Source organism: Triticum aestivum, chromosome 2B (assembly GCF_018294505.1).
Source record: "Triticum aestivum cultivar Chinese Spring chromosome 2B, IWGSC CS RefSeq v2.1, whole genome shotgun sequence".
Lineage (NCBI taxonomy): Eukaryota > Viridiplantae > Streptophyta > Magnoliopsida > Poales > Poaceae > Triticum > Triticum aestivum.
The window spans coordinates 399,278,490-399,291,283 of NC_057798.1; the positions used below are offsets into that span (position 1 = coordinate 399,278,490).

Consider the following 12,794-nt stretch of genomic DNA (forward strand, 5'->3'; position numbering starts at 1 on the left):
AGGAGCGTGACCGACTGGTCACGCAGCTGTCGGAGCAGATGGAGCGTTTCAAGACGGCTCAGAAGGAGGCGGAGACGAAAGAGACTGACCTCCTCGCTGAGTTTGAGACCGAGCGCTCCGCCTGGGCCGACAAGGAGGCACAGCTGACTGCCAGCTTCGGCAACATCAAGGACATGGTCGATGGTAAACTTCTTATTTTTTCCTTTCTTGAATCGCCGGCCCCTATTGAGGCCGACTATTTGCTTCTAACCTCCGGCTTCCTTGCCCTTCATCCAAATAGACTTCTTCCCCAGCCACTCCGTCGCCGCGAACCAGGCCATCGAGGCTTATCGCCGGGAGCGGAGGGAAGAAGGCGTGCAGATCGCCGCCGACGCTCCCCGGACCCTTAACAAGGAGCTTCTCAACATCCAGGCCCGCATTCGGCCGGCTCACCAGATGATGCGCCTTCCTCAATGCGTCGGGGCTCAGGCAATCTCCGCCCTCTGGCCAGGTGTGCCGGCTCCGTGCACCCCCAGTCTGACTACCGACTGGCTGGAGGTGGCGGCCGGTCGCCTGGAAGCCTAGAAGGGTTCCTCCGCCCGGGCTGGAGCGCGCCGGGCTCTAGAATTCGTCAAGGCGTGGTATCCTGGGCTAGATCTAGCCCAGCTGACCACGTTTCGGCTGGAGGCGCAGGAGGAGCTGGTGGCGGTGGAGGACGACCTTGTCAAGCGGGCGGCAGCGGTTGCCGACTACACCGACACCAACGTCTTCGTCCTGGAGCTGGTTGACGAAGGTGCCGAGGCGCCGCTGGAGTGGTTCGGGCTGAACCTGGAGGACAACAAGGACTCGGCCAAGGTGATTGATTCCAGCGATAAAGGGGAGGAGGCGGAGGAGGAGGAAATCGAGGAGGACGCGCCGGAGGTCGGGGCGGATAGCCAGCCTCAACCTGACCGCACCTCGAACAATGACCCGCGCTCAAGTGCGCCGACTGCTGCTGGAGGCGACCAGGCGGAGACCGACCAGCCGCCCGTTCCACCGACTGGTGCCGCCGACTCTACCGTCCGGCCGTCTGCTACCTCGACTGGCGCCGCCGACTCCACCGTCCAGATGGAACCCTCTGCTGCTCCAACCGGCGCCGCCGACTCCCTCATCAAGCGGGAACCTTCTGCTGCTCGTTAGGCTATTGCCTTTATTTTTCCTGTTTATTGATCTCGACAGACTTTGTTTAATTTGCACAATTCCACCCGCGGGGTGTATTTCAAACTTCGTTGAATGCTGGCCAATGGGCCTTTTGCTATGTAAATATCCTTTGTCGCAAATTATGCTTTGTTTGCTGACTTCTAACTTTTCTTGCTTTCTACTCCTTGCTTTTTTCCTTTGCCGCCCTCCCTTGGCTACCCTCATGCCATCCAAACAGTCACTCTGCGGACTGCGGCTGGGTTGAGTACTTAGCTATTTACGGGAAGGCAAGTACTTAGCCATTTGGAGTGTCAGCAAGGTAAGCAGAAGTCGGCCGGCCAGCTGCTCGGAAGCCAGCCGGCTATATGCGTGTTTTTCCTTAGCCATTTTTCATGTGGGCAGCGCTTTGCAACCACTGGCCACCATACAGTCGCTCTGCGAGCTACGGCTTGTGACAGGAGAAGTTTTTTGGTGCCGACACACTACTTGTCCGACTACAGGAGACCACACATAGCAGAGGGCGGCGAGCCTCCGGGCCGACTAGTCGAACCCGGTGCTAGGCGGAATAATGAAACAACACATTCATAGGCATAATTCTTATCATATATATAAAAGAGGGTAGTCCCCGTGTTCTTGTTGGGGGACCTGGAGTCTTCGTACTTAATACAAAAGGTAGCGTGATACATACTGCTTTTTAACTGTAAAATCTTCGGAGAAGATTTGCGTTCCATGGCCTCTCTGTCTCCTTGCCGGAATCGTCTCTCTTGCGTGCTCAGGGCTTCTGAGCGTCGATTGGGTAGTAGGAACCGTTGCCCAGCACTTTGCTGATGATGAAAGGGCCTTCCCACGGTGCCGAGAGCTTGTGCTGGTCGGCTGTTCGCTGTATCAGCCGGAGCACAAGGTCTCCCTCTTGGAAGGATCTTGGCTTGACCTTGCGATTGTAGTATCGGCGCAGACTCTGCTGGTAGATGGTGGACCGACTGAGTGCCAGCAGTCGGCTCTCTTCCAGCAAGTCGATGCCGTCTTCTCGTGCTTCTTTGGACTCCGCCTCGGTGTACATGTTGACTCATGGGGAGTCAAATTCTATGCCCGTCGGGATGACGGCTTCAGCGCCGTAGACGAGGAAGAAAGGCGTGAAGCCGGTTGACTTGTTCAGAGTTGTGCGCAGGCTCTAGAGGACGGCCGACAGGTCATCGAGCAAGCAGCCGACCGAACGCTCTAGAGGCTTGACCAGTCGGGGCTTGATGCCGGACAAAATGAGGCTGTTTGCTCGCTCTACTTGGTCATTTTACTGAGGATGGGCAACGAATGCTAAGTCCAGTCGGATGCCATGCGTCGCACAGAAACGAGCCAAGGCTCCTTTGGCGAAGTTCGTGCCGTTGTCGGTGATGATGCTATGTGGTATGCCGTACCGAGTGGTGATGTCGGTGATGAAAATTACGGCAGTCGGCCCATTCAGCTTCTTGATTGGCTTTGCTTCTATCCACTTGGTGAACTTGTCCACAGCGACAAGCAAATGAGTCATGCCGCCGCGAGCCGTCTTGAATGGCCCCACCATGTCCAGCCCCCAGACGGCGAAGGGCTAGGCAATGGGAATGGTCTTGAGAGCAGAAACTGGCAAGTGTGGCTTGGAGCGGAACTTCTGGCACCCTTTACACTTCTGGAACAACACTTTGGCGTCTTCTAGAGCAGTCGGCCAGAAGAAACCATGGCAGAAAGCTTTGTCAACAGGTGATCTTGAAGCCGCGTGGTGACCACATTCACCTTGGTGGATATCCTTGAGGATTGCTTGGCCCTGGTCTGGCTCCACGCAGCACTGGTACACACAATTGACACTGTGCCGCACCAGTTCCCTATTGACGATGGTATATGATGATGCCCGCCGTTGCACTTGTCAGGCTAGGATCTCATCACTCGGCAGCTCTTTGTTCACCAGAAAGTTGAGGATGGGTTGAGCCCATGACGGTGCTGCTATTTCTTCAATTGCGGTCACTGCAATTTGCACAAGGGCGGTTGGGCCGGGAGGCGGCGGGTTGGAGTTGACTGCCGCCTGTTGGGTCGGAGAAGTCCTCGGGCCAGATGCTGCAGTCGCCGGTCCAGGCTCTAAAGTCCCCGGGCCGGGTGCGACTACCGTAGTCCCCGGGCCGCCTGCCGAAGTCCCCGTGCTGGCTTCTGGGGCCCTCAAGTCGGATATGGACTGCTTCAGGAGGGGCGGCACGAAGATGGAGTCGGATTCTGGCGACGGTTGATAGACGGCTTGAGGAGGCGTTGTAGGGCGACGCCGGCTGGTATTGCTTGCCGGGTGGAGCCGATCCGTGCCAGGGCATCTGCTTGTTCGTTGTCATTTCTTGGCACATGGAGGAACTCGCACCCGTCAAAGTATCCACTGAGTTGCTACACGAGGAAGCGGTAGCTCACCATATTTGCATCCTTGGCATCCCAGTCGCCTGACAAATGGTGGACCACCAAGTCGGAGTCACCATAACACAGGATCCAGCGAATGCCAAGTTCCTTGGCAAGCCGGAGCCCGTGTATGAGTGCCTCGTATTCAGCTACATTGTTGGAGGCGGCAAAGTGGATTTGCAACACATATCTGAGCTTGTCACCTTTGGGAGAGGTGAGGACGATGTCGGCTCCCAGACCGGTGTGCATCTTTGAGCCATCAAAATGCATCCGCCAATGGGTGGAGTCTGGCGCTGGCGGCAGGTACTGGGTCTCGCCCAGTCGACGAGGAAGTCGGCCAGCACTTGCGACTTGATGGCAGTGCGAGGCTGGTAGTAGATGGTGTAGGGGGCCAGATCTATGGCCCACTTGGCCACTCGGCCTGAAGCATCTCGGCTTCCAATGATCTCAGCAAGCGGAGCAGTGCATACAACAGTAATTGGGTGCTCTTCAAAGTAAGGCTTCAGCTTCTTGGCGGCAAAGTGCACACCATAGCACATCTTCTGATAGTGGGGTAATTCTGCTTGGAGGCGGACATCACTTCACTCACGTAATACACCGGTCTCTGGACTGGTAGTGCTCTGCCCTCCTCCTTGCGCTCCACCACTATGACTGTGCACCACCCGACTGGTGGCGGCGATATAGAGGAGCATGGGCTCTTTATCAGTCGGAGCCGCCAAGATAGGCGGGGTGGTCAACATCTTCTTGAGCTGGAGGAAAGCTTTGTCCGCCTTGTCGTTCCACTCGAAAAAAGTTGTTTTCTTCATGAGCTGGTACAGGGGGAGAGCCTTCTCGCCCAACCGACTGACGAAACGGCTGATTGATGCCGGGCAGCCGGTGAATTTCTACACGTCCAGCAGTCGGGTGGGCACCTCCATCTTCTCAATGGCCTTGATCTTCACAGGGTTGCACTCTATGCTGCGTTCTGAAACCAGGAAGCCAAGAAGTTGGCCGGCTGGTACTCCAAAGAAGAATTTCTCTGGGTTGAGCTTGATTTTAAATCGGCGCAAGTTTTCAAATGTCTCCTTGAGGTCTTCTAACAGCGTGCCACGCTTCTCCGTCTTCACCACCACGTCATCCACATAAACGTGGGCGTTTCTGCCGAGTTGCTTGAGGAGACACTTCTGCATGCAACGCTGAAATGTGGCGCCGGCATTTCGCAAGCCGAACGTCATGGTCAGGTAGCAGAAGGCTCCGAATGGCGTGATGAAGGCGGTCTTCAGCCTATCGGCCGGGTTTAGCTTGATCTGATGGTACCCTGAGTACGCATCCAGAAAACTCAACAGCTCGCATCCGTTTGTGGAGTCTATCACTTGGTCAATTCTTGGCAAAGCAAAAGGATCTTTGGGGCAAGCTTTGTTGAGGATGGTATAATCAATGCACATGCGCCACTGCTTATTCTTCTTCAGCACAAGAACTGGATTGGCCAACCATACTGGGAAAAATACTTCCATGATATAGACGGCTGCTAGAAGCTGGGCTATCTCTTCTCCAACAACTCTTCTCTTTTCTTCCGACAGGTGGCACAAGGGCTGCCTGACCGTCTTGGCGTCAGGTCGGACATGTAACTTGTGCTCGGCGAAATCCGTCGGAACACCCGGCATGTCTTTGGAAGACCATGCAAAGATGTCCCGATTCTCACGGAGGAAATCGACGAGCTCGCTTTCCTATTTGCTGTCAAGGTTTGCACCTATGACAGTTTGCCTCTCCGGGTGCTTCGGGTCCAAGGGTATCTTCTTTGTTTCCTTCGCCGGCTTGGACGAGCCCTCAACTTCCGACTCATTGGGGGTGGGTGACATTTCCGGCTTCTTGCCTGCCATCGCCACAACCCGGTCAAGGAGCCGCTTTTCAGCTGAAATCACAAGGGACTCGGCTATCCGGCTGCTGTTCGTGGCGCAGGCGGACGACTTCTTGTAGTCTCCGACTATGGTCAGGATTACCTTGGTAGTCGGCATCTTCATCTTGAGGTAAGCATAGTGGGGGACCGCCATGAACTTGGCCAGAGCAGGCCGACCAAGTAGCGCATGGTAGGGGCTCTCAAGGTCCACCACCTCAAACCAGACTGGCTCTCGGCGGAAGTGATTTTTGTCACCGAAGAGAACATCAATCTAAGTCTTGCCGATTGGTGAGCAGGAAAGGCCAGGAACTATGCCGTGGAATACAGTCGGACTGGGGTGAAGCTGCTTCTGCTTAATTCTCAATTTCTCCATTGTGTCATGGTACAGGATATTGATGCTGCTGCCGCCATCTATCAGGACTCTGGAGAAACAAGCTGCCCACCTCTCTGTTGCAAAGGTGGCATCTAAGACCAGGGCATAAGAACCAGGGGAGGGCATCACCTCTGGGTGGTCAGCCCCTTCTCCAACTAATGGGCTTCTCAGACCAATGCATGAAATCTGGAGTATCTGATGCCACTGCTTGTACTTCTTGTTGTTGCTACCGTCTGCTGCGTCTGTTGTAGGCCACACTGGTGAACACAACATAGGCTCTATGCTCCTCTGGATACTCATCTTGTATGGCGCCGACTGGCCGAACCGCCGGCTGCTGAGGTGGAGGAGGCGGCGGGCCGGCAGGCGGAGGAGGCAGGAGTCCATCTCCCTTGGCGATTCTGGTGAGCCAATGGCACTTCCGAGTGGTGTGGTTGGACGGCTTCGCACCACTATGGAACTTGTAGGGTGCATCAAGAGTCTGCTCGTACAAGAAGGCGGGCAACCAATTGGGCTTGCCACCCTTCTGACGCTTGGGCGGAGGCTGCCCCTCCGGCTGCTGGTCCTCGACTGTCGCCACCCGCCGACTGGTGGTAGCCGGCTGCATGGCCTTGCGCTTGTTGTCGCTTGCTTGCTGTTGCCGACTGGTGTCACCAGCCGGAGTCCAAGGAGCCTGAGGAGCCACCTTGCCGGTTGCGTCGACTTGGATCTCCGCCTTCATGGAGGAGTCGGCAGTGGCATATTTGTCGGTGATGGTTAGCAGTTCGTTGAGAGTTGCTGACTCGTTGTAGAGAAGCCGGTGCTTGAGGAGGGTGCCCTCTCGGCGCCCGGTGGTGAAGTACTCGATGGCCTGCACCTCATGCATGCCCTCGCAGGAGTTGCACAGCTCGGCCCAGTGCGTGAGATAGTCGCGAGTCGATTCGCTGGGCCATTGGACGCACAAGGAGAGCTGACGAGGCTTGGGAGGCTGCTTGTACGTGCTGGTGAAGTTGCGGATGAAGGCTTCAGTGATATCAACCCAGCTGTTGATGGTGTGGGGCTTCAGGCTGTTAAGTCACGTCCGGGCTATGCCCTGGAGCATGAGCGGGACGTACTTCATAGCAACGCGCTTGTTGCCGTTCGCTATGCTGACGGCCGTGGAGTAGTCGACCAACCAGTCCTCCGGCTTCACGGAGCCGGTGTATTTGGCGTATCTCTTGGGAGCGTGAACCCTCGGGGGAAAGGCTCATCTCGTATTCGTGGGCCGAAACAGGGCGGGCCCAATGCGTCTTCTTCTTCTAGCGCCAAGGATCGGTTGAGGCGATCGATCCGATGGCGGGCGTCATTCTCTCCGACTCCTTCTCGGCTGCCAAGGCGGTCGCCGAGTGTCGGGTGCGTGACAGGCGGCAGAGTGGGATGCCTTTCCCTGCGAGGCGGAGGGGGAAGCGGGGCGCCTTGTTGCTCCACAGCTCTGGGGCGGCCGTCTGCGTCACGCCCGATGGAGAGGTGAGTCCGACTGCGGCTGGCAGTCGGCTCATTGCCTCTTCTACCGCGGGGGCCACCAATCGGCGTCCGGGATGTCGCGCCATGATCCTGGCTAGGAGGCGGTTCATCGTTCTGCCTGACGGGCGCTTCAGCGCGGCAGCCGGCTTCATGCTGCTCGGCGGCCGCGTCAAGGAGCTGCTGGACTCGCTCCTTCATGTGGCAATGCTCGTCGCCCTTGTACTTATCTAGCTCATCTGTCACCGCCTGGGAAGCTCAGATGTTCTACGCAGGCATGGCGTAGAGGGGACGATCCATCCCGAACATGTTGGTGATGGTCGCGCCATGCTGCAGGATCGAGCCGATGCGGCTAGGCCCCTCAGGAGCCGGAGTGCCACCGACGGCTCGGTCCATCTCGCGTCGGTAGGATTCCGAGAGGCGTCGCATGCTGGCCAGTCGGTTGGCGCTTTCGACGAGCTGGACGCGGCGTGCCTCCAGCGTCTTAGTGTCTGCGTCTTCTGGGATGGGCGCTGACAAGTCTCGCACCACCGCATCGAGTGGATCTCGAGCGCCTCCGTCCGAGTGCTCGCCACTGTGGATGACAAGCACCTCCGTGATGGTGCTCCCACCGCTGTGCTCACGAGGAGGCAGCTCGTCGTAGACCACCACGTTGGTGGTGAATGCGTCAAGCGACACCGCGTCGGAGTCGATGATCATTGGGTCGGTGGAGTCAACAGACTCCAAGTACACAGCAGGCTCGCTGGTGACGTGAAGCTGGTCGAGGAGGCTGACGAGGCGGCTCTCATTGCAGTCGGTGCCCACGTCAGACGCAGGCTCGTCGGAGAGGCGGATCTCGCCAAAAAGGTCGGCGAGGCAGCTCGCCGCGCAGGCAATCTCCGTGCCGTGCAGCGCGTCGAGGCTGACACCGTCAAGCGTGCTGGGCTGGCTGCGCTCGCTAGGAAGGAACAAGGTTCCCGTCCAGAACAGGTCTCCGGATGATGGTGCACCTCGCCCCACGGTGGGCGCCAAATGTCGGGGGTTGGGTGCGACATATGCCAAAGGATGGCTTATCATGGTGGGAGCGAGTAGAACATCACCGGTGCCTGGAAGCGGGATGAGGCGTAGACACGAACGCCGGTGCACTTTACCCAGGTTCGGGGGTCTCCTAGGAGATAACACCCCTAGTCCTTCCCTACGGGGTCTCCGAATGATCACTACGGCACTAGTGAATACAATGGCGCTCCTCGAGTTGTATGCTAGAGGTAGAAGGAGGCAGGGCTAGCTCTCTTCTTCATCTAGCGGGAAGCTAGTTCTAACGGGTTGGGGACCCTTTGCAAGGGTGCCCTGGGGGGTTTATATAGGCCTACCCCCCAGGGGTACAACGGTAATCTGGTCGGGTGCTGGACCCGGCTGTCAATGTCTCTGGTCGCCGGCGTCTCCGCCGACTGCTGGGGCCCGCCGCCTAGTGGGCCCCGCCGACTGGTCTTGTACGGAGCCGACAGGCCGCCCCCGCCGCTGGCGGGTCTGGTTGGTGGCTGATCACTGTAGTCGTGATGCTAATGACGCATGCTTGGTCAGTGGAGCGCGGCTATAGTCCCACCGCCTGGTGGGAGATCTCTGTAGCCACACCACGTCTTATCTGGTTAATGGTGTACGAGCCTAGAGGGAGGAACTGGCCACCTCCTGGAAGCCGGCCTCCCTCAGGTTCGGCTGGTCCGGCCTCCGCCGTCTCCTGGGCTCTCACTGCCTGGTAGGGCCCGCCGCCTGCAGGCCGTACCGACAGGCCGTCGTGGGAACAGGGCTCCGCCTGTCAGGAATGACGTCAAGGGGGGAGTGGTAACAGTGCCGCGTCATGCGAAGATCTTCGCATGTATGGGGCACTGTAGCCATGCCAAGCCTAGGATTCGAGGGTGAGGGGCTACATTATAGCCTCACCCAGTCTTGTCCTCTTGGTGAGGGGTGCAGACTCTGAGGGCGCTGGGTGGCCGCCTGCTAGAAACCGGCCTCTACGGAGGCCGTCTACTAGGAGTTGGCCTGTCTTGGTGCTGTGTGCTGGTGCACGGCCCTCTTCGGGCAGCCGGCCATTGAGCCAGCCGGCCATCGGAAGGCGGCGCTTCATTCTGAAGTCTTGTGGGGCGAAGCCGACCCAAAGTCTGGAAAGGCTCAGGGACTCGGGTGAGGCTACCCATGGCCCATTACTCCGACAAGCATGCTTAAGATCACGCATCAGTCGAGGCTTTAACCCTTGAAAGACCAAACCATTCGCTCTTTCTGCCTGTCTATTCGACTGCGGGTGTGCGACGGACGCATAGTTGACCTGAGTGCCTTGGGAAGCGCAGAATGCCTTGGACTCATTAGAATCAAAGTTGGAGTCATTATCTGTGATGATGCTGTGAGGAACTCCATATCTGAATATCAACTCTCTGATGAAACTGACAGCAGTGCCTGCTCCAAGGTTTTTGATGGGCTTGGCTTTGATCCACTTGGTGAACTTGTCGACTGCTACGAGTAAATGGGTGAAACCACTCGCGCCGGTCTTGAAGGGCCCAACCATATCCAATCCCCAGACTACAAACGGCCAGACGAGTGGAATAGTCTTCAGGGCAGATGCAGGCTTGTGAGACTGTTGGAGTAGAACTGGCAACCTGCGCACTTGTCGACTATATCTTTTGCCATCTCATTTGCTCGAGGCCAATAGAATCCCGCTCGGTATGCTTTGGCCACGATGGTCCGAGAGGATGCATGGTGACCACAGGTCCCCGAGTGAATGTCGTTTAGGATCATTCGGCCTTCTTCCAGGGTGATGCAGCGTTGGGCCACTCCTGTGAGACTTTCTCTGTAAAGCTGCCCTTTCATCACGGTGAAGGCTTTCAATTGATGGACTATCTGGCGAGCCTCATCTTCATCCTCTGGGATCTCCTTTCAGAGAATGTACGCGATGTACAGTACTGTCCAATCGGGCGTGACCACCAAGACTTCCATGATCAGGTTGACCACGGCTGGAACCTCGATCTCAGTTGGGTTGGTTGAACTTATTGGTTGCGGGGGCTCTTCCTTGAAGGGATCTTCTTGTACTGACGGGGTATGGAGATGCTCCAAGAACACATTGCTGGGAATAGGCTTCCGAGTGGAACCTATCTTCTCCAGATCATTAGCAGCTTGATTCTTGATTCATGGGATGTGGTGGAGCTCTAACCCCTGAAACTTCTTCTCTAGCTTTCTCACTGCATTGCAGTAACCTGTCATTGCGGGACTCCTGACGTCTCATTCCTTCATTACTTGGTTAACCACTATGTCAGAGTCGCCATAAACCATCAAGCGCCGGACACCGAGTGAAATGGACATACGCAACCCATACAATAGTGCCTCATACTCAGCTTCATTGCTCGAATAATCAAAGTGAATCTGGAGGACATAACTGAGCTTGTCTCCTCGTGGGGACACTAAGACCACTCCTGCACCAGAGCCATTTAACATCTTGGATCCATCAAAGAACATGGTCCAATGTTTCGACTGAATTTGAATCGGCTATTGTTGGTCTGTCCACTCTGCGAGGAAATCTGCAATTGCTTGAGACTTAATGGCCTTCTTTGCCTCAAATTTGATATCCAAAGGAAGAAGTTCAATCGCCCACTTTGCCACTCGACCAGTTGCATCCTTGTTATTCAGAATCTCTGACAATGGAGCGTCGCTGACGACTGAAATTGAGTGATCAGAGAAATAATGTGCAACCTTCTTCGTGGTCAGGTAAATCCCATAAACAAGCTTCTGATAGTGAGGATATATCTGCTTGGACGGGGTTAAGATTTCTGAAATGTAATACACGGGGTGCTGAACTTTGAAGGCCTAGCCTTCTTCTCCCGCTCGACCGTGAGCACTATGCTAACAACTTGTCCCGTGGCTGCGATGTAAAGTAGTAGAGGCTCCTTACTAACCGGAGCAGCAAGCACAGGCTGGGTGGAAAGCAGGGCTTTGAGCTCCTCAAATGCTGCTTCAGCATCGTCATTCCACTCGAACTTGTCAGATTTCTTCATAAGTCGGTAAAGAGGCAGTGCCTTTTCACCGAGGCGTGAGATGAATCGGCTCAAAGCAGCCAAACAACTAGTAAGCTTCTAAACGTCATGCACACGCACTGGGCGTTTCATTCGGAGGATTATGCCAATCTTCTCTGGGTTTGCGTCGGTCCCTCGTTCAGAAACAAGAAAATTGAGTAACTTTCCGCCTGGGACTCCAAATGTGCACTTTGATGGATTAAGCTTGATATCATACCTTCTCAGGTTGGCAAAGGTTTCAGCAAGGTCAGTCAGCAGGTCGGAACCTTTGCGTGACTTAACCACTATGTCATCCATGTATGCTTCCACATTCCGACTGATTTGAGTGAGCAGGCACTTCTAAATCATGCGCATGAATGAGACACCAGCATTCTTGAGGCCGAAGGGCATAGTAACATAGCAAAAACACCCGAATTGGGTGATGAAAGCCGTTTTTATCTCATCGGGTCCATAGAGTCGGATCTGATGGTACCCGAAATAAGCGTCTAGGAAGGACAGTCGCTCACATCCCGCAGTTGAGTCGACAATTTGGTTGATGCGGGGCAGAGGAGAATGATCTTTCGGGCAGGCCCAATTGATGTGTTTGAAGTCAATACACATTTGAAGTGATTTGTCTTTCTTGGGAACCATAAAAACATTGGCGAGCCACTCAGAGTGGTATATCTCGCGGATGAACTCAGCCGCTAGGAGCCGAGCCACCTCCTCGCCAATGGCCTTTCTCTTCTCCGTGGCAGACCGACGGAGATGCTCCTTAACAGGTTTAACTTTTGGCTCGACTCACAAACGGTGCTCAGCCAGCTCCCTGGGTACACCCGGCATGTCAGATGGCTTCCATGCAAAGATGTCCCAGTTCTCACGGAGGAACTAGATGAGCGCTTCTTCCTATTTGCTATCGAGTGTCGTCGAGATATGGGTTGGGACAGCATTGGGGGCGGTCGGGTGAACATGAACTGGCTTGGTCTCGCCGGCTGACTGAAATGCAGGCTCTGAGGCAGGCCTCTTAGCACGCAGCAAATCACTTGGATCTGCGGTCTTCTGGTACTCTCGAAACTCCACTGCCGCCATCTGCTCATCTGCTATCTTTGCCCCATCTTGAAGACAATCTTCTCCTCTCTGACGGTTACCGAAAACCGTTATTACGCCTCTGCGGCCAGGCATCTTCATCTTGAGATATACGTAGCACGGTCGAGCCATAAAGATAGCATAAGCCGGTCTGCCTAGAATGGCATGATATGCACTCTGGAAATCCACAACCTCAAACGTCAACTTCTCCTTGCGGAAATTCTTCTCATCGCTGAAAATCATGTCGAGAGTGATCTGGCCGAGTGATTCGGCTTTCTTTCCTGGGATGATTCCATGGAACCGCATGTTGCTCTCGCTGAGTTTGGACATCGGAATGCCCATTCCTTTGAGGGCCTCAGCATACAAAATATTTAGGCCACTGCCACCATCCATCAGGACCTTAGTCAGTCGG

The 12,794-nt window shown here is 55.6% G+C and overlaps 1 protein-coding gene across 1 annotated transcript in view; it reads left to right on the forward strand.

Moving 5' to 3' along the window:
- The first annotated feature begins 7,373 nt into the window (after positions 1-7,373).
- Positions 7,374-12,794, forward strand: part of LOC123039233 (proline-rich protein 36-like) — a 116,675-nt gene continuing 111,254 nt past the window's right edge. Inside the window, exon 1 of the mRNA XM_044462483.1 lies at positions 7,374-7,508. Within this exon, the coding sequence (XP_044318418.1) occupies positions 7,374-7,508 (135 nt within the window). The remainder of the gene's footprint in view (positions 7,509-12,794) is intronic.